Source organism: Hyperoodon ampullatus (genome assembly GCF_949752795.1).
Source record: "Hyperoodon ampullatus genome assembly, chromosome: 1".
Lineage (NCBI taxonomy): Eukaryota > Metazoa > Chordata > Mammalia > Artiodactyla > Ziphiidae > Hyperoodon > Hyperoodon ampullatus.
In genome coordinates this window covers 201,568,800-201,593,630 of record NC_136914.1, presented here as the reverse complement: position 1 = coordinate 201,593,630, position 24,831 = coordinate 201,568,800, and the positions used below count along the sequence as shown (strand labels likewise).

Genomic DNA, 24,831 nt, shown 5'->3' with positions numbered 1-24,831 from the left:
CTTGTAGCTACCTACTACGACAAATTGGTGAACTCAGTCAAAATGAAAAATACATGTTGGAAAATAGAGTTAAGTGAAAAGGAGAAGTATATGAATACTGATCACAGCTGTGTAAATATTTATTATATATCTCATCAACAAACACCCTAAGAGAGTGTGGAACAAGGCAAATGGTTGAGTATAATGCTCACAATCCTTTATTTTGTAAAATTATTTTTCATAATAAAAAAGCAGAGTCTACTTTTATAGGTAAATTAGGATGTTGAGATAAATGTAGAAAGTTGGGCTAACCAGGTGCGAAGATAAGCATTATAATTCAGCAGCAAAAAGCGTTACCAAATGAAAGCTGGAACACCCAGCAGACTAGCTCTCTGGAATACCAAAACATTAAGGCAAGTTGAACGAGCTTTAAGACATGCAGAAAGAAATCAGGTGAAAATTTTCTTCAGCTTACTTTTCTTATGTCACAGGAGGCAACTCCTTCCCCCAGTCTCCCAGTTTCCCATCCACCTTTGAGATGGAAATCATAGCCCCATCTGACCTAACAATGTGGCCACATTTTGTATTGATAAACTTAGAAGTGATGTAAAATCATTGACTCTACATTTCTGTTCTCTTTGTTTTTAACCTTTTTTTTTAAATTTTGAAATATAACAGACAAGCAGAAAAGTGCACAAAGTAGATATAGAGTTTGATTAATTATTACAAAATAAACACTCGTGTGATCATCATCCAGATCAAGAAATACAACATTGTTAACACTCCCAGAAGCCCCCATCATGATTAATCCCTCCTTTTCCCCCTGGATAACCACTTCTAAACTCTATATTTTCATTTTACCTGGTTTTGACTTTTATATAAGTTAGGATACACCTAGGAATGGAATTGCTGCTTCACATGATATGCATGCATTCAACAGTAGTTACTACCAAACCATTTTTCCAAATTTTTTCCCCATTATGCCACATCCTTGCCAACACTTGGTATTGTCAGTCTTTTTAGTTTTAGCCATTAAATAAATATTTTAGAGCCTAAGATTCTAACATGACCTATCCCGCAAGGATTTCCTCCCCTGGATTTTCAAAAAGCTTTATTTTGAAATAATTTTTAGACTTGCATAGAAATTGCAAAAATAGCACAGAAGGTTCCCATGTACCCTTTACTCACCCTGACCCAATGATAATATTTTATTTAACCATAGTATAATTATCAGAAGCAGGACATTGGCATTGCTACAATATTATTAATTAAACTATGGGCATTAATTCAGATTTCACCTGTTTTTACATGTATTCATGTGTGTTTATAATTGAAAATTTATCACATGCATAGGTTTATGTAACCATGAGGTGAGTTAATGTGTCTTCTGGCGTATGAGAAGCTAAAGCTCATGCCAAGGGAAAAACCAGTAGAATCTGCAATACTAGATAAAATGTCTTTTAATATATAAGTTTCCTTTTCAATTATTACCCAGAGTCATTGAAGGGAAGGGAGGCTAGTTGTCAGGATAGCTAAATACTCTCACATTTTTCACACTCTACATCTACCTGTTGGGGCAGCTGTGGGCATGGGGAGAGTCCCAGTTTCACTGGTTGAAGTCTACTTGTTGTTATGGCACACGAGGAAGGGAAGATTTGGTGATGACAAGTGGTGTTCTCCAAAGCAGAAGGCTCTTGAGTCCCACCTGACTTTTTACTTGACAATTTTGCATGAGGCCAGTGAGATACCTTCCTGCTGACACCTCTAGAGTGACTCCTCATTCCTTCCACCATTATTTTATATAATGTCCAGATGATTACCAAACTTCTATCTCTGGCACAGACCTTTATCCTGAAAGTCACACCAATATATCCAAACTGATGAATCTCCTTCTGATGTTTTCTTCTAAGCAGCCAAGGAAGAAGGCCATAAGCAGCTCCAGCCTACGTTATACTTATGGCTCCCAGAAAAAGCATCAGTACATCAAATTGCAGGGAAATATGTTATTGACTCTGCTGGGGTGCATGCTAAACAGGAATTAATCACGTGGCTGAGGCCTGACCAGCCTGGAGCTCGTCTCCCCTGCAGCAGGTGTAGTCGATGCCCCGCCCCTCCAAAGGTTACCTGCAGACAGTTCCTGTACAATCTCATGGGTCTCTCTACCTGAGGGAGTCCTTTGGCCCCTAGAGTGAGCTCAGCTAGCAGGGCAGTCTAAAAATGCCACAGAGTTAACTCAGGAGCAAGCCATAGCCAGCGAGGCCCAGGAGTTGGAGGATAAATACCCCTGCTTCCTTTCCTTTCAGTGGAATAATTCTGTGCTGTATTCTCTCCAGGCTTGCAAAAGGGCTCCCCCTCACTGATGCACCTTTTATTTACTTTTCCTCCCTTCTGTCACTTCCCCTCTCCTTCACTGTGTTTTCTGGGATAACCTCCCAAACAATCCCTGTCTTAGGTTCTGCTTTCTGGGAAATCAAAATTAAGATAACCTCTGTAGAGGGAGGAGGCCATCCATCTGAGAGCCCCATCAAGACCATATGGACCAGGAAAAGTTCTTGGACCACAAACTACATTTGTTAGTGACAGTATCCTTGCTTACATTCCACTTTCAACCTTTGCTCTTAAGACATAACACAGTTTAGCATTGGCTTCTGTGGGGAGTGGAGCAATAGGTTAATATCCAAGACTCTCCTGAGCTGGCTGTTTCCTTGAAGCCAAAGAAGAAGCTGGGAAATGCATGCTAGAATTCCAAGGAAAAAATGGTGGGATGCTTTCCCAAGGGCTGATGGAAAATAGAACTTAACAGTAAACCAGGAACTACTTGGTGTTTAGGCAACAAAATCACACAGAGAATCCTGGACTCCAGGAGAGCATCAGAAAATGGTAAGTATAATGCTGAGCAGAGAACAACTGCCATCTCTGTTCAGTATGGGCAATTTGGTACTATCAGAACAAACGTGTTAGAAAGAACATGGGCTAGAAAGAAGAAACATGAGGCTCAGCATAAACCTTTGAGCATGTTATTGAGTCCATAAACCTTAAAAAAAAAAAGTCCACAAACCTTACATGTCGATATGCACAGCCTCACAAATCCCCAATTCCTTCGTGTATTTTCCACCATTTTCCCCAGGAGTAAGATACAGGGAGAGAGGTACCAAAAGATGACGATCAGGTGAACTATGCCTGGCAAGCCTCCTGCTGGTTCTGTCCCCTGACTGGGGGACACCCCAGTGGGGAATTTGTTGAGTAGAATCACACAGAAATTGAGCTCAAGAATTGTGTAAAAATACGGCGCTTTAAGTTAAGGGACTGAAATCTCTGGGGTCCTGGAACTTGACTGCTGTCACACTGCCCTCTACAACATTGTTTTTTTTTTTTAAATTAATTAATTAATTAATTAATTAATTAATTAATTTTGACTGTGTTGAGTCTTCGTTTCTGTGCGTGGGCTTTTCTCTAGTTGCAGCGAGTGGGGGTCACTCTTCATCGTGGTGCGCGGGCCTCTCACTGTCGCGGCCTCTCGTTGCGGAGCACAAGCTCCAGACGCGCAGGCTCAGTAGTTGTGGCGCACGGGCCTAGTTGCTCTGTGGCATGTGGGATCCTCCCAGACCAGGGCTCGAACCTGTGTCCCCTGCATTGGCAGGCAGATTCTCAACCACTGGGCCACCAGGGAAGCCCTACAACATTTTTAAAGAATTTGGATTTATCACAAGGGGGAAGGCTGCCGTATATCAGTCTTGTGCTTTGGGAACTGTCAAGTGCTAACACTGGCCCAGCTGCTGGGTGCTGTCTGCAAAGCAGGCGGTAGCTGCAGTGGGAGGCAGCTTAAAACGCCCCACAGTCTAGGAAGGGCCTCCGAGAAGTTCTTATTTTAACATAGAATCCAGGCTTCCAGTCAGCTTTGCCAGCAGCTGTGACCCATCTGAACTTCAGTTTGTTCTGAGAAACGAGGATGAATTCAACCTTCAAACATGTTGTATTTGGCACAGTGGGGTTTTTTTTCTTAATTGCCAATATTTAAATAATGAGAAATTTTATATAAAAATCCAGATTTTAGGGGCCGGAGTCATTAGGCCAGGATGTTCAGAGAGGCCTAAGGCCAGCTGCTCCTAGTGCTGAGATAAGGAAGTGAGAAAAGTTGGAGCTAATATCTAAGCTCTTAGTGCTGCCAGATTTTTTTGGGGAAAAAAAAAAAAAAAAAAGAAAACCCAGGGAATCTAGTCCACCCTGCAACCATTGAAGATGAGCATTGGCTGCTGTTTCAGGCAGGGCTGGCCCTCTCCAGCTCACCGCAGTCCCAACCAGGCTTACTTCCCTCACATAAGAGTCTTGCCGGCCGGGATTCCCTGGTGGCGCAGTGGTTAAGAATCCGCCTGCCAATGCAGGGTACACAGGTTCGAGCCCTGGTCCGGGAAGATCCCACATGCCACGGAGCAACAAAGTCTGTGCACCACAAGTATTGAACCTGTGCTCTAGAGCCCACAAGCCACAACTACTGAGTCCACCTTCCACAACTACTGAGGCCCGAGCACCTAGAGCCCATGCTCCACAACAAGAGAAGCCACCCAATGAGAAGCCCACACACTGAAACAAAGAGTAGCCCAGCTCGCCGCAACTAGAGAAAGCCCGAGCACAGCGCGCAGCAACGAAAACCCAACGCAGCCAAAAATAAATAAATAAATAAATTTATAAGAAAGATTCTTGCTGGCCCATGTGGCCTTTGAGTTTATGATCCTTGAACTAGATGGTTCCTTCAGCTCTAACATACAAAAACAATAGCTACCCCTTATCAAATGTTTCCAGTGTGCCAGGCACTGTGGCAAGCAATTTACATACATCAGCTTATTTCAAACTTACAAAGGTAGTATTATTAACCTTATTTTTTAAATGAGAAAACTGAGGTTCGGACTTGTAGGTAAATTTGCCCACTGTCACACTGACCAGTAAACAACAGAGCCAAGACTTGAACCTGGGGCTGCCGACATCCAAGGCCCGATTCTAACCATCACGTTCGTTATCCTGACGATATCGCTGTATCTTTGTCAGCCTAACTCCAGTGCAGCTGGAGCCAGAACTGCAGCTGGTGTTTTATAATTTAAACACCCTATATTCAGGAGCCAAGCTGTAGAAATGCAGGTGAGTGTGTACCCAGATGGCAGATCAGAAGGTGGGGAGGTGGTGGGGAACCTCGTTGGTCACAGCATCTGGGCACCTGAGGCCAAAGTGCTTCAGGGCTGGCATGAAGAGAAGACAACAGAGATGAGCTGGGGCTTCTGGGGAGGTGGCAGGTGGGAGGCAGGTCAGTCCCCCGTTAGAGGCCTTGGGGAGAACCTCCAGCGCCTCCTGGTGCTGAGACAGGCGGGTGGGAGGCGACAGGCGTTACAGCTGATACCTGAACAGCTAGAGTTGGCAGGAATCTTCCTGGCTATAGGTGGGGTGGAGGGGATGGTGACTGGAAATGAGGTGGCTCTCTGAGCTGGGGGGGCAGCGTGAGCCCCTGAGCCATAGGGCCTAGGGGTCCCGCCCCAGCCTTCCTCATTCTTGTCCCTCTCCCCTCCTTGCTTGAGTGGTTGGCCTGTGGTGACCAGCGAGGCTCCTCTGCAGGAGGCAGCCAGCTACCTCACAGGGAAAAATAGCCTCGGAGCCCTCCTTAGATGCAGACACACAGCAATTTACCCAAGGCCTCCGGACCACGGCCACGTGCAATGCGTGGAGGTAGGAAGGGAAAGGAGGAAAGGTCGCGTCCAGAGGCGCCTCAGCTCGGCCTGGGGGCTGGGCCGCAACGTGCCTGGCCTGGCGGGTAGCAGGGAGGATGAGGCGCCGTCAGGGGGTGAGGGCACCGAGCGGTTTCGCGGCCCAGTCAGATGGTTGGCCCGGAGCCCTGACCCCGGCGGCTTGGCTGGGGTGCCGCATCGAAGGCGCGGAGCGCCCCTGCGAGGGCCGAGAACGCCGCAGGCAGGTGGCAGCGCCGGGCGAGGAGGCCGACGGAGAAAGCTCCAGCCCCGCCGGGGGAGCGGGGTGCGCCCCCACCCCACCTGCGCGAGGGCACCTCGCCCGCGGGAGGAGGGGCGGGAGTCCGAGGCGGGTCGGATTCCCAGCCAGCTCTCTGCTCACAGGAGGCGGCCCATTATCCGGCGTCGTTAAAGAGCAATTAGATGGAAATTAAGCCGAGAACAAGTATTGATTATCTCATTAAGGCCGGGGGATCCCTTTCTGTCGGTGAGAGTTTACCGCCGCTCACCCCATTATCTGCAAGGTGAAAGCCTGCGGTCTTCAAAACCTAGTGAAGTATCGATCTGGTCTCCATCCCCAAACCCAGTCCCGCCCTTCCCCCCTAGCGTATGTGTGTTCTAGAGAGGTGACACGAGGGGTGTGACGAGGTGGAGGAAGAACTCAGGTCCCCACTCTCTCGTCTTAGTACTTCCTCTGTAGTTGCCTTCATTTTCTGCTCCCAAGTCATTTCTCCCCTGGAGCTGAGGGGTGAGGAGTAGGTGTGGCGATGGGAGAGGAAGATTAGAGACGGTTCACAACTCTCCAGGCCTGGAGAGAGGAGACTCCCCTAGTTTTACATCCAAGGAAGAGAAGCTAGAGTCCAGACTTAATGGAAAGAATTTGCCCCTGTTGACACAGAGCGTTGGGTGCATCTGGGGCCCAAACTCCTGCAGGGAGGGGGAAAGGCTTAGTTCTGGGTGACCACCATCGCCAAGGAAGAGTCACCTGGGACCACCCCACAGATTCCTCAACGCTTAGAAACCTCAGAATTCAGAAGGGGCTTCCTCAGGATCCCAGATGATGTGACCTTTGGAGAAAAATCACAGTGTGTTGGAGAGAAGACTTGTTTTCATCCTGGCTCTGCTTCTAGTTGGTTGTGTGACCTCAGGCAAGTCACTTTGCCTCTCTAGGCCACGGAATCCTCAAAAGAATGGAGTTGGAAGAGCTCTAAAGCTCTTGAGTCCTCAGGCACCATAATCTGACCGACTAAGTGCTGAGCTCCCAGCTGGTAGGCAGCTGTGTGCCCAGCTCCTGCCTGCCCTCCGGGAGCTATGACCTCAAGGGAGAGAAAACATCAAACTGATAATTACAGAAATAAGTTACAATTATAATACGAATTAGAAGAAAGAGTGCAGGTGCTGTGAGGGTGCTTAAGAAGGTGGTGGGGGAGTTTACACAGGAAACAGATATTTCAATAAAAAACACAGGGAACAAGCCTGTTGCCCACTCATCCATTCAACACACAATTACTGAAGGTGCCCCAGAGCCCACGGTGAGCAAAGCGATGGTCCCTTCCCCCTGGAGCCCCCAGTCCAGTGGGGGAGGCAGACAATATTATAATCACACAGATAAAGGTAAAAGCACACATATGGTACATATACTGAAAAATGTGACACGGGGAAATGAGCAAGAATAAGAAAAGGAACTGACTTGGGGAAGAGGGGGTCAAGGAAGCCTCTCCGAGAAAGCAAAGGTCAGTCCATCATTTAAGGTCAGAAATCCTTCAGTCAAGCCCTGGGGGAGGTGGGGGAGACCCCTGAAGGGGGTGCACCTGCCTCCCCTACTCGCCTAGCCTCAGAGCAAGCCTAGGTCGGAGACAGAGCAGGGCCTAGAATTCCGGTCTCTGACACTCCCGACCCAACTGTGGGACTCACCCGATAGCCTCAGGGACCCCTGGGGGCGGAAAAGGAGGTGGAAAGCGGGATGGCGGCGGCGGGTGGTGCGCCCGGCCCGCGCAAGTTTGGCCCGGCGCGGAGCGAGCGGCGCTGCAGCCTATCTGGGCTCATCTCCCTGCCCCGGAGCCGGGCAACTATTAATCTTGGTTGACGGTTTCTAATGTCCTAATTGGGAGGTGGGGAGAGCGGCCCAGTCCGCCCTAAAGGTAGAAGCGGCTAATGGGCCTCTTCATCACCGCCAGGAGCGGGTCCCTGGCGTAGCAAGGGGTTGCTGCAGCAGGTGAGACGCGGAGCCGGCGGCGGCCCTTAATGAAGCTGCCGGGGCTGCGGCGGACCGAGAGGGAGCTCGGGGAGGGAGGCGTTTCCGGGGGTGAGAGGACGGGTCGCCCATTCCGGCCCTAAAGCCCAGCTCCGGGGCTCACCTGGGCGCCCTTTATCTGAAGAGGCCTCCTGGGGGCGCAGGGCTCGCGGGAAGGTGCTGGGTTAGACCTGCGTAGATAGGGATCTTTTCAGAGGTGACAGGAGTTGGGTGGGATACACGGGGAGGTGGAGGGTCTGAAAGCCCGAGTCTCCCTGCCGTAAGCAAGGGCCGGGCACAAAGTGGGCGCTCCGATGTTTGCTGACCTACGGGGCCTGTGCCCTACGTGTGCAGGGGGTAGATGTTAGGAGCAAGTGTGAATTCGCGGGCATCCGTGACCGCATGGCTCCAGAGCGCCTCGTCTGTTCATATTTGCGCCCCTTCCCCCTCTGTGACTCACCTTCCCTTCTGGGGCGGGTCTGTGATCTCCCAGTCCTCCAACTCTCAAGCCCGTCCCCTCCTCCAGCATATGCTAGCGGGACCTATCGCTAACCCAATCCTCCCAAGGCAGCTCTCCTCACCCCCACCCCCATCCAGGTCCAAACTGCCCGGGGAAGCGCGGTTGGGAGGGGGTCGCCCACACAGCCGCTCCTCAGCCCTCCCCTGGGGCCCGCCGCGCCGTGGAGCCCCGGCTTCTCTACGGGATTCGCCGTCTCTCGCTCGCTGTCAGCCTCTTTCCCGCCCGCTCCCCGCTCCAGCCGCATCAGAAATATATTGTATTCTCACGTAATCCTGTTCAATTACAGCATAATAAAACACATAATAAAAACCTAATTCATTTTTCTCCCGTGCCCACCATCTCCCGGCATCTTCTTGCTCGGGATTAAAAATTTGTCTTCATGTTTGTGGCACCGCAGTCCCGGCGCCTCCGCATCTTTAATATATGAGCCGGGGCGCTAGGGACCCACCGGTTCTGCAGTCTTCGCGCCGGGAAGGCGCCCACCAGTCACCTGAGGATGCAGGCGGGGAAGTAGAGAGAAGCATAGACCTGCATGGGGGGCCCAGCGGCACCCACCCCCTCCCTCCCCGGGGATGGGGGCGGATCAAAGGCCTCAGATTTCCGGGGGCCGAGAGATAGCGCGTCCATTTGTCCAGCAGACCCAGTGTGGCCTCCAGGGGGCGTATGTGGGGCAGGTCTCTGGAGATTTTTACCAAGGAGGCTGGGCTGCCTGGTGAAACCCAGCTGAAGGTGCAGAGCAGAGCCGGTCAAGGCGGCGCCCCACTGTCCTCAGCCTCCATTCTCTCCTTTGCTTCTGATCTTCTGAGCTGACCAGGTCAACGTGGCTCTGACTTCCAAGTTACCACCACCATCCCCAGTCCCTAGGGACGCTCTACCACCCTCTGATCACATTGTGAACACCTGTATCACTGAAACAAGATTAGAACTCCCCAGAAGCAATTATTAAGAATTTAATAAGAGAAAATTTCCTACAGAGGCACAGTACTTGCTGAGCTTACAGAGGGGGCAGGTCTGAGACCCAAATGCAAACCAGTGATATTCCCTCATTCCTTCATTTCTTCCTTCATTCATTTAGGGCAGGGGTTCCCAAATTTTCTACATTCATGGAGCCCTTAGTTTTTCAGTGATTTTTTCACAGTACCCTAGGCCAAAAGAAATATCTAACAATTCCCTTTAAATACTTAGGTCTAGGGCTTCCCTGGTGGCGCAATGGTTGAGAATCCGCCTGCCAATGCAGGGGACACGGGTTCGAGCCCTGGTCCGGGAAGATCCCACATGCCGCGGAGCAACTAAACCCGTGTGCCACAACTACTGAGCCTGTGCTCTAGAGCCTGTGAGCCACAACTACTGAGCCCACGTGTCACAACTACTGAAGCCCGTGCGCCTAGAGCCTGTGCTCCGCAGCAAGGGAAGCCACGGCAATGAGAAGCTCTCACACCACAACAAAGAGCAGCCCCCGCTCGCTGCAACTAGAGAAAGCCCGTGCGCAGCAACGAAGACCCAACACGGCCACACACACACACACAAAAGTACTTAAGTCCAAACAATTTAATAAATATTTACATCCTAACTCCTTTGTAGCCATTTGAAAAATGAACACACATAAATTGGAAGAAAACAGAATACTTTTTACATTATTCTTAAGTTCGATTACTAATGAATGGAATGTGTGTCTGTTGGGCTCTGCATAACTTCTCAGAACATGGAGTCAGCTTGGATACTGCCACCAGTTCCTGTTCTACACTGACTTTTGTGTAATTCTTGCTGTTTGTCACAGCAACCATCAAAAACACAGTTTTGCAAAGACATCATTGAAAGTGATGTAGCACAAACTAATTTTGAAACTGTGAACTACCTCAAGCTAGTAGTTTGTGCAGTGTCTAGCAAATGTCGAGTATTGCTGGATTTCCCTCAAAAACTTTAAATGTCTGGCAGTCCTATGAGTTCATTGTGGCACCCTGGGGTGCCTCAGTATACAGTTTGGAAACCACAGACTTAGGGAATCTACCTGTTTTCTTTAAGCAACAAGCCTCCTTAGTGGTCTTGGAAAGGTTGGGATGACTGAACAGAGGTCATCTGATTTGGCCACAGGAAAAGAACTTGAATCTTATCCACAACTCAGCGGTCAGATATAAGGAGGGGAGTCTGACAGCCTGGGGGTTCAGATGTTAGTCTTACATCACTGTTACCCAGCACCACCTTCCACCCCACTGCACCTTGGTGACCTGGAAAGGAGGTCATGACAATGAAACTATATCACCAGAGACCAGCAACTCTGCGTGGGACTACTCTATAGGAACTGGACAAGAATGAGGTGAAGGTGTCTCCTTTCCAGCATGCCTTAAATGATGGCAGCTTGGTGCCCTCCCCAAGAAGTGGCAGAGGTGGAGGGCAGGTCAGCACCCCAGGTAACTGACAGAAGGAGAAGACATTGACATGTGCAAGGAAGCAGATAGACAGCACGGTTGGAGACAGTGGCTCTGATTACATGTTAGATACTTTCTCCCTCGTGTCCCTGCATTTAGGACTCCTAGGGAGACACAGAAGAGGGAGAGTTGAGCTCCTTCTCTTGCTGGCTATCGTATGTAGGGACATCTCTAGGGACAAGCTTCATTTTGCCTAGGGGACTTTTCAAGCCACACTACCCCCAAGATTCTGACATGCCTCCTTGGGAGGACATGCTCCCCATCCTCGAGGCTGAAAATTACTAAAGCTGTGAGCCATTGTTTCTGTTGTGAATATGTCGTATCTTTTAGGTTTGTTGAGGAGTAAAACAGATTGAGAACCACTTGGTTAGTAAACTAACCTAGGACCAACATATGAGTGGGGTTTAGGGCACTTCTGGATTCCACATTCATTTATTCAGGAAACATGTATTGTGTACCTACTGTGGTTCGGGCACTATTATAGGTGCTGTTGGCATATAAAAGTGAAGATATGAGTAGTTGCTTAATGGGTAGAGAGTTTCAGAGTGCAAGATGAAAAAGTTATGAAGATCAGCTCCACAACAATGTGAATATACTTAACACTACTGAACTTAAACATAGTTAAGACGGTTTTTATGTTATGAGTTATTCATCACAATAAAAAGTGAATATTGGACTTCCCTGGTGGCGTAGTTGTTGGGAGTCCGCTTGCCAGTGCGGGGGACATGGGTTCGAGCCCTGGTCCGGGAAGACCCCGCATGCCACGGAGCAGTTGAGCCCATGCGCCACAACTGCTGAGCCTGTGCTCTGGAGTCTGTGGGCCACAGCTGCTGAGCCTGCGTGCCACAACTGGTGAAGCCCACGCGCCTAGAGCCCGTGCACCGCAACGAAGAGTGGCCCGCGCGCAGCAACGAGGACCCAATGCAGCCAAAAATAAAGAAATTTTTTTAAAAAGTGAATATCACAATAAAATGCTGCCTGGCCTCAGGTTTTTCATTTAAACTGGAGAGAATCATTTGTATAGGATCAATAGGAATACATGTTGTAGCAAATACCAATCAAGTTAAGTCCCAGCCAAAGTGAGAGAGTGGCATGGACATATATACACTACCAAATATAAAACCGATAGCTAGTGGGAAGCAGCCGCATAGCACAGGGAGATCAGCTCGGTGCTTTGTGACCACCTAGAGGGGTGGGATAGGGAGGGTGGGAGGGAGGGAGATGCAAGAGGGAGGGGATATGGGGATACATGTATACATATAGCTGATTCACTTTGTTATACAGCAGAAACTAACACACTATTGTAAAGCAATTATACTCCAATAAGGATGTTAAAAAATAATAATAAATAAATAAATAAATAAATAAATGAAGAGCAGTAATTATAAAAAACAAAACAAAACTTAAGTCCTAGCTCACAACTGCCCTTCTTTGAGAACAGCCCCAAACACAGAGGTGGACCTGAAGTAATGATGTGTAGTGTTTTTGCAACTTGACCCTGACCTCTGGCCACCTCCTAGGGGTAGACAACTGATCTAAGCTGTACCAATTTTTCAAACTTGAACGGAGAGACTGAAGCTGGTTGAAGCTGTTACCTTCATGGCAGTGTCCATATACTCCCATTGCTGAGGCCTCCAGAACTGCCCAGCTTCTTGGCCTTTCCAAGGCCTGCTTGGTTAGCTCCATGTCTGATTCTGAGAGCTACGGCAGAATCCTTCCAACACACCCCTCCATTTACCGAAGCTAGCCACAATCATTCTCTGTTGCTTTCCACAAATAACTTCAATTATAACCCAAACCAGTGGTGCTCCTTATGGGAAATAAAAGTTGTCAATTGAGGATTTGCTGGTGATAGGGGAGGGGAGGTCTTCAGTCATAAAATAGCACGGGTGGTTAATTTATAGATTAAAATAGCAAACTCTTGCTCCATAAGCAAACACTTTACCCTGAAGGAGCTGTGTATTGCTTGTTAGAGGCACAGGGTTATTTTCCTACTGGAGGTATGGGGAGGGGAGGAGGACAGAGTTGTGTAAGTAGCCTAAATTATTCCGCGCTCCTCCCCCTTTCTCCTGGTCGTTATTCAGTTGCCAAATGTCGCTGGTCTGAGAAGACTGGAAGGAGAAAGCTGGAGGAGGCTGTGGCCTGAAGCTGAGGCTGCTGTTGTCCTTCCGGCAGCCTGGGCTGGGACTGCCAGTCAGGAAAAAGATGTGAATAAAAGAAGAGAGAAGGGAGCAGCCCCAGAAGCTGTCTTTTGGACACTGATCCAGCTGGTTCGAGGTTCCTCCACAATTCCTAGCAAAAGGTTGCCCGGCATCAGGACCTGAGATCACTGCAACGTGCGGGGAGACTGAGGAAGAGGGGAACGAGAGAGGTGCCTTAATGCCTGCCCTGCACGGGGCTGTGTCCCTGCAGATGGGAAGGCCCTCTTCACCCAACAGCCCATTTCTACTCAGCGCCAGGCACAGAGGCACACTTAGCGGAGTTCAGTGAACTGTGGGATACAAGGGTGGAGAGACGGAGAGACCACGGCAGGCACAAGAGGCAGGGCCAACAGCCTCGCAGGCCACTGGAAAAAATCGGGGCTTGGGACCCAGGAGGGGCCTCGCGTGATTCTTCAATAACCTCGCGGATTTCTAGGCGGGAAGTCAAAGGGCGGGCCCTGGGATGCTCTTGGATTTCGAAACTGGAAAGTAGGGAGGGGATTTGGCGGATTTAACGGTTCAGGGCTGAGGTCATCAAGGAAGCGGATCTTTGACGTAGGTTCCAGGATCAGGTAGGCGAGGTGAATCGTATCCCCGGCCTGCGGCGCTTAAGTCATTGCCCGGGAAACGGGAAGAAGGCGGAGCCAGCCGTATTTTGACTGACAGGAGCCAAGCAGGGGCGGGACTCTGCTTCTGACTGGCTATGTCCCCCACGAGGGGCGTGGCTCACCTATGACTAACAGGCCCAGGGGCGGGGCTGGCTTGAGACTGACAAGCTTGACGGGGAGGAAATGGGACTTGGTTTTGGCTCTTAGGACACCAGCCAGGGCGGAACTAGGATAGTCTGACTGGCATGAGTCCACAGGGCCTGAGCTAAAGCTGGCCCAAACCACCTGTCCTTAAGATGCCGGCCTCATTAGCCCCAGTGACCAAGGAAAAGAGCAGGATATGGCCACCTGGTCCCCTCTCTATGGCCAGGGTAAGCCAGGCCTCCAGGTCCAAGCCATTTTTTCCCTTAGAACGTAGGCCAGGAGAGAGGAAGAAGGCTGGAGAGGAAGGCCAAGGATGCAGATGCAGGTTCCCAGAGAAGGTTCCTGGAGTCTGAGCACTGGGAGGAAGAGAGGAGGCCCAAGAATGGGGCCAATTATTTAACTGTGAGAAAAGTGCTATCTCTACCCAAATGCTGACTTCCGAGGAAAATTCCAAGCATGTGGAGGCAGTCTGGAAAACATGCCTGGCTAGGATTTGCCCCTAGAGAACCTGTGAAGTTAGCTTAAACCAACCGTTTTTTCTTTGAGAAGCTGGTATAGAACTAGGAATGAAAGATGGCAGGAAAGCCTTCCTTCAAACTGGCCCACTGGTGCCCTGGCCAGCCTTCTCTCTGACAGGGTTTAGTATTATCTGCAGAGCACAGATAATTGTTATTAAATGTTCTTAATGATTTTGTTTTACAGAGATTCCAGCACCTCACTCCCCAAGTGGGTTTCTTTTACCTAGATTTTCCAGTAAAAGTGCAAGGCCTCTTTTCAAGGGGATTGCCAAAGGCCAAAGCTGTAACTTCAGAAAGAGGCTTTAAGATTTGACCCAGGGCTCCAGGTGGGCTTGGTGGGAGGTGCTGTTCCCCAGCTGAACAGGATGGAATTGAAACTGGCTATCTAATGTTGTTCCATAGTTAATCAAGAATGGGAATCTTTGCTTTTACTCCTTCAGCTATAAAACCCTCAAGCTTGGAAACTCCTCGGTGGCTTTGGTAAAAGGTCTGTACACTTGTGGGCCTGTCAGTTTTGCTGGCCTGTAAACAAACTGGGCCCAGGGAGGAGATGTCCTGGAATGTCAAAGGGAGTAGGAGAATGACCTCAAGTTTGGCTGGCAGGTGAGGAAGAAGCATAGCACAGGCTTCATAGTCACTCAACTTGGCTTGAATCCTGGCTCCACCACCACGTAATTGTGTAGCTGTGGGCAACTTTCTTAATGTCTTTAATAAGCCTGTGTCTTTGCTATGAATGGACATAACATGTCCAGCCTCACAGGGGTGGTTGTGGAGATTGAAGGAGACAATGAACTTAAAGCACTTGGCTTCAGTAAGCCTGCCTGGCACAACAGGGAAGGACTCAATAAGCCGTAGCTGGTGTCACCCCCACTGCACATCAAGTAAACTCCTACTTCCTAAGAGGATTGAGTGAGCGCAGGCCAGGGTAACAGGTCACTTGAGGCTGTTGTGGGACCATTCAGCTCTAAAGATTTCTCCTGACCACGTAGTGTGAGAGCTTTAGGCTGAAAAAAAGGGAGATGAGGGGTATTTCCTGCAGGGAATAGGGAATGGATTTTGTTATAGATTCATTCACGTTTATTCTTTTGAATCTTCCTAAGCCGAGACTTGGGGTAAGAGAGGCAACTATTGGGGTAATTCCCTGATGGTCCAGTGGTTAGGACTCTGCACTTTCACTGCTGAGGGCAGAGGGCGCGGGTTCAATCCCCGGTCAGGGAACTAAGATCCCGCAAGCCGCAGGGCCAAAAAAAAAAGACAACTATACACTGTTTAATAGTAACTCTCACCAGCTGTACATAGGCATGAACAGGACTTTGGGCCTTATTTTTCCTAGAAAAAAAAAGGTGCAGGGAGGGAGTAGAGGGCCCTGGGACGGGGGGAGGCGTGTTAACTAGCAAACGGTCCCGACCAGGCGTGTTCCAGTGTTGCATCAGTGAGAGTGTGTAGGAGTGTAGAGGTGTGCTGGTGCCCTAGCAACTTCTCTGATGGAGCCAGGCAGTCCTTAGCCCTCTAGCCTTCCTCTCCCAGAGGCCACCACCCCATGCCAAATGCCTGAAGGGAACCAAGAAGCCCAGAGCCTGAGTTGCTTTGTAGGTGTGTGATCAGCAAACCCGCATCCCCCGCCCCTGTCCCCAGCCAGAAAAGAAGGAAATGAAGCCAGCACCCCATCTGCTGAGGGAATAGAAGGTGGAGGCATCTACCCACATCCCTCCTGCTTTAGCACCCAGGGTGCTGATGGAGGACTGATTTTCTAATCTCAGAGCTCCCTCTGCTGGGGGCTGAGGCTCCCTACAGAAGGGGAGGGAAGAGACTAAGAACTGAACTTCATGGGGAGAGAAGGGAAGGCCGCAGGCAGGAAGCTCTTCCTGGGCACTCAGGACATGGAATTGAGTGAAGATCAAGAAGTAGACAGGTTTTCGGTTTATTGAGTAACAGTGGCACCATAGCTTTTATTACTGGTGGCGGTTGGTTGGGGGAGCAGGAAAGTGCTCTTAGAGGATCGCACTGGGGCCTTCACCCCACTTCAGCCAGAGGTCACAGGAGTTGGAGTCATGGTCCAGCTCTGCACTCCGTGAATTCACCAGCACATATTCCATCCCCAAGTCCACCTCCCCTTTGGACCAGCCGTTGACTGCTGGGCCCTTCCTCCTCTTGGAGGTGGGGGTGTGGGGGAGCAGGGCCAAAAAGCCTCAAGAAGAGAAGGAACTAAGATCAGGATCCTGCTGAACGTCCAGCAAGATCAGTGGAACACAAAATCCCCTGTCTTGAGATCGTACGCTCAGGGCCTAGTTGCCCTTGAGGTGTCCTAGTTACAGCCACTCAGACACCTGTGGAGTTTAAGCACCGTTCCCATGCTGTGTCCCTCCGTAAGAGGGTGCAGTGGGGGCTCTTTAACAGGAATGCTTGCTCTGCCTTCATGACTTTTTGGTTAGGGGAGGGGGTTGGGATTGTAACTTTAGACTTAAGGTTATGATGTCTTGCGGCCCAAGAACTCCTAGGATTGTGCCTAAAGATGCCCGTACTACAGTGTGGGGGAGATGGGGAGATGACAAGAGCAGTACAGGACACTGACACTCCTTTGTTCTAGCAGAGAAGAGGAGAGGAAATGACCCGTTCCAGGATGTGGGGAATGCGATAAGCCCCCTGCCTCCCTTATCCTGCCATGTCGTCCTCTGCCAGCCCAGTTCCTGAGTCAGCTTCGGGAGCCAGGAAGCAGAAATCTGAAGGATTCAGCCCAGTTTAGCCTGCTAGTGTCCCTCAGTCTCTGTCCTGAGATCCTGGGTCTCCTCCTGTGTCCAGAAGGGGCAAGGTTCTATCAGGAATGACTTGGCTGGTGGAACTGTTTAGGTGAGAAAGTCCTGTAGCCTGGCCAGCTGGCAGGTGACAGGAGGCCAAGAAGGGAAGCCAGACATGAGGACATCCCAGGACAGCCTGTACACACACGTATCACATATGTACATATGTAGACACACTAGCGCAGAAGAAAGGGATCATGTGACCCTGCTCTTTGAAATCAGAGGAGAGAAAAAGGCTACGGGGGCACCTCTCCCAGTCTAACGGATTGCTGGTCTCAACGGCTGCTCCCACACCAGGCCTCCGCCCAGTACCAGGCAGAAGGAAAAGTGGCAGTGTCGGCAAGACTCCACTAAAGCAGCAGCCCAAGGAGGTGAGAGAGCAGGCCAGGGGCTGACGCCCCCTCAAAGCCCCTTGTTGTAGTAAACCACTTCGATACTGGGGTTTTGCTCATGGATCTGAGCTCTCAGCTCCGGCTCCAGCCTCCTCACGTGTATGGAGCTGCAACAGAACAGCGCAGGCAGGCTGAATGTCCCCTGAGCCCACCCCCCTCAGCTGGGTGCCCCCCGATCACCACCCCTCTTCCTCCCAGGTTGCTGAATCTTCTCCTTCAACTGCCAGAGGCCCAGATCACTGTCATTCCCCCACCCCCAGAATAAGCTGAATGCCTGCCAGGCCTCCTCCTGGAACACACTGAAGGAACCTAAATCAGCTGCTCCCAGAGATGTGGAGACCTGTCTGAAGCCCCCAGCCAAGGCTGGGGGCAACACTTACCTTCTCTGGGGGAACAGGGCACAGCACAGGGGGGTGGCAAATACCAGGCTGAGGGAGAAGAGTGTTGGAAAGGTTTGTGAAGCTCTGATCTAAGAATGTTCCCTCCCGGCACCCCACCCCATCTCTGAAGACAGCCTCTAGGGGTGGAGATTGATTAAAGCCAACGATGACATTAGGTTCTGGCTGAGGAAAGAGCCTCCAGAGCAGTGACCCAGAGCGCCACAGCCAGTGACAGAATTGGGAATTAAATGTGCGTGAAACTCTGGGCTGGTACCAAAAGGTATATTTCCATGGTTTCCGTGGTGGATGTAGAACCCCTTCGACTAGATTCTTGACCTTCAAGAACAGAGATCACTCCTAACACACACAGTATGCCCTACAGGTGTCCAATACCCCTACCAGTTGAATGTATGAATGAATGATGTATTTAAACATCTTAAAAGCAATAAGACCCACCCACATCCACCACAGAAAGGACACTCCCACACATTCTAGCTAACTCCCTGCACACTTACCAGAAACCCACCAGTCCCACCTGCAGGGGCGCCCCCAGCCAGGGGCGGCGCTGTGGGGAGAGAGAGAGAATGTAATGGTGTGTGTCCCCTGCCCGCCCTCACCCCTACACATTCACCCACCACGGCTCTATCCCATCAGCGCTGCCTTTGAGCCTCTGATATGTGGCCCTTTTCTTTCCCCCAGTCCCATAACAGGGACTCACCACCCTCCACTCCAGGCAGGCCCATTTGCTGACACCCTCCCTAGCGTCCCACCACCCATCTTCACCTCTCTGAATCGCTTCCCACACTTCCTTCAGGAAGCCTCCTCTAACCCTCCACTCCCTCCCTCCCATCCCACTGCGTGAATCTGTCCCTTTCCAAACACATCTCCTGCTCTGCACACCCTTCTTGATTTGCTCCAGCCTTAGAGGTCAGCAATCTGTTGCTCCGTGTACATGGTTGGCACTCAATAAATATTTGCAAATAAATGATTCAACAAATGAGCCAGAGCTTGTATCCCTGTGCCTTGCTTCTCCGTCCTGTTCGTGTGCGGGTGAGCCTGTGTGTGTGTCTCAATGTTTTTTGTAGCTGACAGCACGAGCATGATATCAAGCATGGTTGTGATAGTCCATCCCTATGTGTGTCAGAGGTGTCTGGAGTGACAACAGCTTCCTTCAGGACAGAAACCCTTTCTTTGCTTCCCTTCCCTTCTCCTCCTGCACCCTCAGTGTTCCTACATTCCTGCTCAATTTATTCTTGCTGAATGAATTAATGAAGGTGGAAGGGGTAGCACAGGGGTGGGGCAAACAGGTAGCAAGTCTTAGACTCAAGTCAGGTTGGAGAGGAAGTTGGGGACCGGTCACTTCTGCCCCCAGTCACCACTATTTCTAGGACGGGGGAGGTGAGAGTGACGTACCTTTAGGAAGTCTTTCTTCTCCAGGGTGTCCATGATCACGGGGGGAATGGCTGAGGGGAGAGCAGGGCAAGGAGGGAGGGAGTTAGTAGTGTGAAAGTCAGGACCCTAAGGAAGGGGCGATCCCCCTTTGAAGCTCCTCCCACTCCCCCCAGAGTCCTCAAACCCCCCGAATAATGGCACCCCCTTCTCTTAGAGCCGCCCATGCCCCACCGAGCCACTCCTGCCTCACCCATGGCAGGAATCGCCATGCAGATTCTTGATGTCACCACCTGGAAGATTCCTTGCTTGGCTGCGGCCACCGAGTGGCCAAGCCTCTGACCCTGTTCATCGGTCACTGGGATGCCCACCTGCAGCTCTCTGAGTAGAGAAGCGGGTGGGGGTCAGATCACAGGCCCCAAATCTGACCTGCCGTGCTCTCACGGGCAGCTAGTCCCCTCAGACAGCCTAGATTCAAAGGCTGGTTCTCCCACCCCAGGATCCCAGCACCAGACTGAGACTAGGCCCAGCAGCCCGTGTGGCTGGCTGGTGTGCCTACATGCACCCTGGGCGTGCACATGCCAGGAGCTGGGGCCACTCACCTCTGCCTCATCAGGGGGATGTTGATGCAGTTGGCAGCTGCCACAGCTGCAAAGGGCACAAATCTGCCAACCAGTGGGGGCAAATGCTGGGGGAGGAAAGATGTCATTTAATGTAGGGGTCCCCAACCCCAGGGCCGCAGACCGTTACCTGTTAGGAGCTGGGCCGCACAGCAGAAGGTGAGCGGCAGGCGGGTGAGTGAGCGAAGCTTTATCTGCCACTCCCCATTGCTCGCATTACTGCCTGACCCATCCCCCCACCCCCATCTGTGGAAAAACTGTCTCCCACGAAACCGGTCCCTGGTGCCAAAAAGGTTGGGGACCACTGATTTAGTGACCCTAAGGGCCACGGCGTGGTAAGGAACTCTGAGGAGAGATATGGGGAGCCTGTAGGTTGGGGTGGAGGAGTGGTAGGGAAAAAGGAGGCAGATAAAGCGTGAACTGGGGGGGGCAGTGGAATGGGGGGGATTTACCTTGGTGAGGGATTTGAGTCCCAGGGCCGTGGCCACAGCCCCGGTGGTAGCACTCACGTAAGCCGTTCCCAGCTGCCTGTGGACGGAAGAGCCAGGACACAAGGTGGGAGGTAAACAGTCCAGCATGTGGCTCTTTGCTTCAGGGATGTGAGGCGTGGGAGGGCGGCCTCATTGCAGAGAAACGTCTCCCCTGATCCAGTGCAGATTTGTCTGGAAGCCCCAATCCCAACCCTTGAAGAGGATTGGGTCCCCCAAAGCATACACAAGAAGACCTCAGGCCCTCAGTCAGGCCAGGAAAGTGAGTGGGGGGCAGGCTGAGAGGAGGCCGCTGAGCCACTGGCTGCATAGGCCCAGGGGAACAGGAGAGAGCAATGGAGGGCCGGGAGAAGAGTCCCTGGGGACAAGCTCTCACCCCCCAGTGATGGGAGCGTCGCCACTGCGGTTGGAGTAGTTAACGATGGCATTGAAGGACTGATTCACCCACTGCCAGAACACCACGGTTGGGGTCTTCCTGAGGGAACAAAGACACTTACTTCCACAGTGTCCCACATCCTTGGACACTGATAATAAAACCCCAAAGGTTAACCCCAAACCCTCAGGAGGGGCCCTGTTGATGCCCCTAGAACGTGCTCTGGTGACCCCTGCATGACCCTCCTTACACAAACACACCCATTGTCTCTGGGGTGGGAGGACCCCGGGGGCTGAGTTCTGAGGAATGGAAGGGTTTCTAACACAAGCTCTCACCCACCTACTATTTTCTGCCCAAACTGGCCCAGAGAGGAAGTGCCTAGTCCTCAAGTTACACAGTAGCTTGAACAGAGCACCCAGGGAGGAGACACACAGGATAGGACCTGCCTGTAGAAGGTGAGCATGCAGCCGGTGATGGTCATGTTCATGGGCACCTGGGCTGACATGCGGCCAATCAGGACCACCTTCTCCCCTGTGTCCGGATGGAAGGCAGAGTCGTACACATACTTGGCCCTCCAGAGCTGGTCCTCGGTGAGCCCTGGTGTCACCACGCCGGCCCTGCAGAGGTTGGCAAGGAGGAAATAGGCAATTCTAGGGGGCAGATCTGCCCTCCCAAGCCCTGCCCACCCAGCTCAGGGGAAGTCTGGGCAGAGGACCAGGCACTTTGGCTCCCAATCTCAAAACAAAGGAACTACTTGTCTCTGGGGAAGAATCAAGTCTTGCCAGAAGGAGGGCTCCTATTTCTATTTCCCTTCTAGCCACACTATAGGAGGGGTGCCCTTCTGTTTCTGCCCAAATGCTAGGTCAATGCTGGGTAATGGTGGTTTCCAATGGGTCAAAAATGGCTGGGGTGTTGCATGAGTTTTTCCTCCTGGAGACAAGGAGGCTGCCTTCCTACTTCCTTGGGACTCAGCTGAGCCCCTCTGTCCTTGCAGAGGGTGGCCCAGCAGTGGGACAGGTCCTTGTAGAGGGTTTGTGAAACACAGAGCAGCCCCCTACCCACAAATATCGACACCACCTCCTCAACCCAAACACCCTGAAATCCTTTAAGTTAAAGTTCTGTGCCCTAGTTGTCTGTGATTCCAACAGAGAGGGCAAGGGAGTGAGGGGGTGGAGGCGTGGAACAGGGTCACGCTCAAGTTAGGGGAGACAGGTGCAAAAGGTACTGTATTAACAGCAGGGAATGAGCCCCTGGGTTAAATGGGGTTGGGGGTCACCTGTAGTTCTGTACGATGTTCCGGGAAGCTTCTAGCTGTGCCCCGGACAACAGCAGATTTCGGGGGTCGGTCACAGTGAAGAAGTGCCGGGCTCTGCCCAGGAAAGTGCTCTGGTCCCAGCGAGGTTCCTGGATATTGATATCTAAGGGCAACTCACCCATTTTCTGCAGGGCAGGGACCAAAGTCAGAGGACTCCAAGGAGGGGTCCAAGGGCTCCACATGGGGGAGACTTTGGTGGTGCTGCCCTGGTCCCTGCCAATCCTTCTAGAGCTCAAGATGACTCTAGATAGGTAAGCAAGGATGTGGGGAGGAGCTGTTTTCTAGGCAATGTTCCAGCCCCCCTGGGCCACTAGAGAACACGGCCAGGAAAACAGATGTCCTTGCACTCTGGCCTGGTAGAGATTTTCATGAGTGAGGATTTACATGTGTGTGGTTGACGCATGAGCAGCAACTAATCCCATGCAGCTACTCTTGTGCTCTGTATGCACAAAAATGCAGATTATATGCATTACACATCCACGTTCATGTCAGCTTTAGGCCCCAGTTGCCTTGAGACCTACATCCAAACCCCCAAGGCTGTTTGGGAAGATGACATAAGCCATCTCACACCCCAGGCCCTGACTGGAGGACAGCAAGGGGTCATTGGCAACTCCAGGGCTTACCTATTCCAGATCTCAAACAGGGGACTCTGATGCCAGCCAGCCAGGTGTGCTCGTGGGCATGCACAGTCCCCTCTCCAGACCCATCTTCCTCAGCCCACACTGAATGGCCCAAGGTTCTCCTTGTTCCCTAGCTGGGCAGGGCTGGCACGAACACACATCCACCTCTCCCTGAGCTACCTGCCTCTAAAGGAGCAGGATTCAGTGAGTGACCCCTCCACTCAGCACAGAGAGGAAAGCCTGAAGCATTCATCTGGCCATGTTGGGCAATATCCTACAGAATGACTAATTCTCTCCAACCACAATTCCTCCCTCACAGGCAGACACACCCTCCCCTCTCACACACTCACATTCACATACCCACACACAAAGACACCAGCATACACGCCTTACACAGACCTGCAAACAGGGTGGACACGCCCTGCATACAAAGACCGTTACTTAAACACACACACACAGCTCATATCCATCAGTTGCAGACACTTGAATGTGTGACCATACAGAGTCTCAGCCCGACATTCCCTCCCCAACCAACCTCCCCTCGTGCCTTAGAGCCCAAGATGCTGAATCTCGCAGGACAGAGGCAACTTTCCTCTCTGACTCCCAGCCCTCAAGCCCCTACTCCCCTGACCCCCGAACCCCGCCCGGCACAATGAGCACTCACGATTTCCTAGGCTCCTGGGCTCCCGTCCTCTGCAGCTCTCAGTCCCGCCTTCCTCTCCGCGGGCCGCCCCTGCCCTCACACCCATCACGGGTAACGTCACGCGTGACGCTCGCCAGCCTAAGGGGCGGGGGCTCCCTTGGCGCATCCGCCCGGCGAGGCCAGGGATTGGCAGAGCCTGGGGGCGGTGGGTGTCATTTAAGGGCGACGCCCCCAGCCCGGGCCACTGAGACCCGGCCCTACGCTGTCTCCCAGAGCCAATCCGAGCTCAGGGATCAGTTCTGGCCACGTCCCCAGCCCGAGAGAGGAGGGGAGCAGCTGCCCTATTTGCTTGCAGTCCCTTGGCTGGCCTCGGGAGGCACCCGCTCTCTGCAACCGGGGGTCTAGGTGCCCGGGGCGAAAGCTGGCGGCGTGGAGGGGCATCCTCTGACGGTACGCCCAGAGGGACTCGGGTTACCGCCCGGCTTGTTTACTTAATGGCTGCCTTGGCAGTGGCCTCTGCCTACTTGGACCCCTGGTCTCCTACCCCGGTTCCCTCAAGGTCCTCTCGCAGCACCTTGGCATTCTCACCCCTTCACAGTCCGGTTCTGCTCGTGCCTGTGCCTCTTCGGTGTCCCCAGCCCTTTCCTCCTCCCCAGTCCCCTCTATACTCCCCTCTATAACCTCTAGCTCCACTGGGTCCCCAGTTTCCTTATGCCTCAATCCCTACCCCTGCATCACAGACCCTGGCCGCAGTCCCTGCCCCGGATGTGAAGGGGCGGAAAGCTCCAGGTACCTCTGTCTGCATCAAGAAAGTGGATCAGAAAGTCTTCCTCCTTCTAGTGTCCTGGAACCAGCTTCCCTGCCTTGCGTCCTTTCCAGAACTGGGTGGCCAGAGAGACACTTTCTGACATAGGAGGATGCATATGAAAGCAGCGCTCAAACACACACACACACACAGAGACACACACACACACACACACAACACACTCCCAACTCACCCAGTCACCATACAGAGCATGCGTGCTGCACACCCAGGTGCCAGCCCGCGCTCCTGCCCACCGCAGGCTCACGCCCCGCTCTGCCCAGGTGGCATTCCCTCGCTGAGGCCTCAGGGGTGACCGCGGAGGGGTGGCAATTCCATGAGCCCTGGTAGCTGGTTTGGCCTGGAGAAGACGTGGTTCTGGGCTCCCCTGCGCTGAACCGGTAGCGGGAGCCGGGCGAGCTGAGACCCAAGGCCTAAGTTCGCGGTGAGGGGTGGGGCACCAGAACTCGAACTGGAGCGGGTAGAACCCAGAGGCCCCAGCCCAGATTACAAACGGCCGACCGGGGCACCCAAGGGAGGTGGCTGGAGGGAGTGATTGGCGGCCCTCCCAGCCAATGGGAGCCCGGGGCTGCGCTGGGCAGCCCTATTCCTTCAGCCTCGGCGGGGCTTGGGCGGGGATCCCCCTGCCGCTGCCG

General features: G+C 52.0%; 1 protein-coding gene across 5 annotated transcripts; it reads right to left on the bottom strand.

Moving 5' to 3' along the window:
- Positions 1–17,555: 17,555 nt before the first annotated feature.
- SFXN3 (sideroflexin 3) lies at positions 17,556–23,609 on the bottom strand (the record flags this gene model as incomplete). 5 transcript variants are annotated; one of them, XM_079717162.1, is made up of 11 exons in its annotated part: positions 17,556–17,652; positions 17,926–17,973; positions 18,441–18,490; positions 19,339–19,388; positions 19,568–19,695; positions 19,917–20,002; positions 20,387–20,462; positions 20,799–20,897; positions 21,242–21,412; positions 22,072–22,235; positions 23,395–23,609. In XM_079717162.1, the coding sequence occupies 10 exons, from the start codon at positions 22,230–22,232 to the stop codon at positions 17,556–17,558; spliced, it is 966 nt and encodes a 321-aa protein (XP_079573288.1). The 5 variants fall into 5 exon arrangements, with proteins under 5 accessions (XP_079573288.1, XP_079573284.1, XP_079573285.1 ...); XM_079717158.1 differs by lacking the exon at positions 23,395–23,609 and having other exon boundaries at positions 20,799–20,914; positions 21,211–21,412; positions 22,072–22,232; XM_079717159.1 differs by lacking the exon at positions 23,395–23,609 and having other exon boundaries at positions 20,799–20,893; positions 21,238–21,412; positions 22,072–22,232.
- Positions 23,610–24,831: the final 1,222 nt, after the last annotated feature.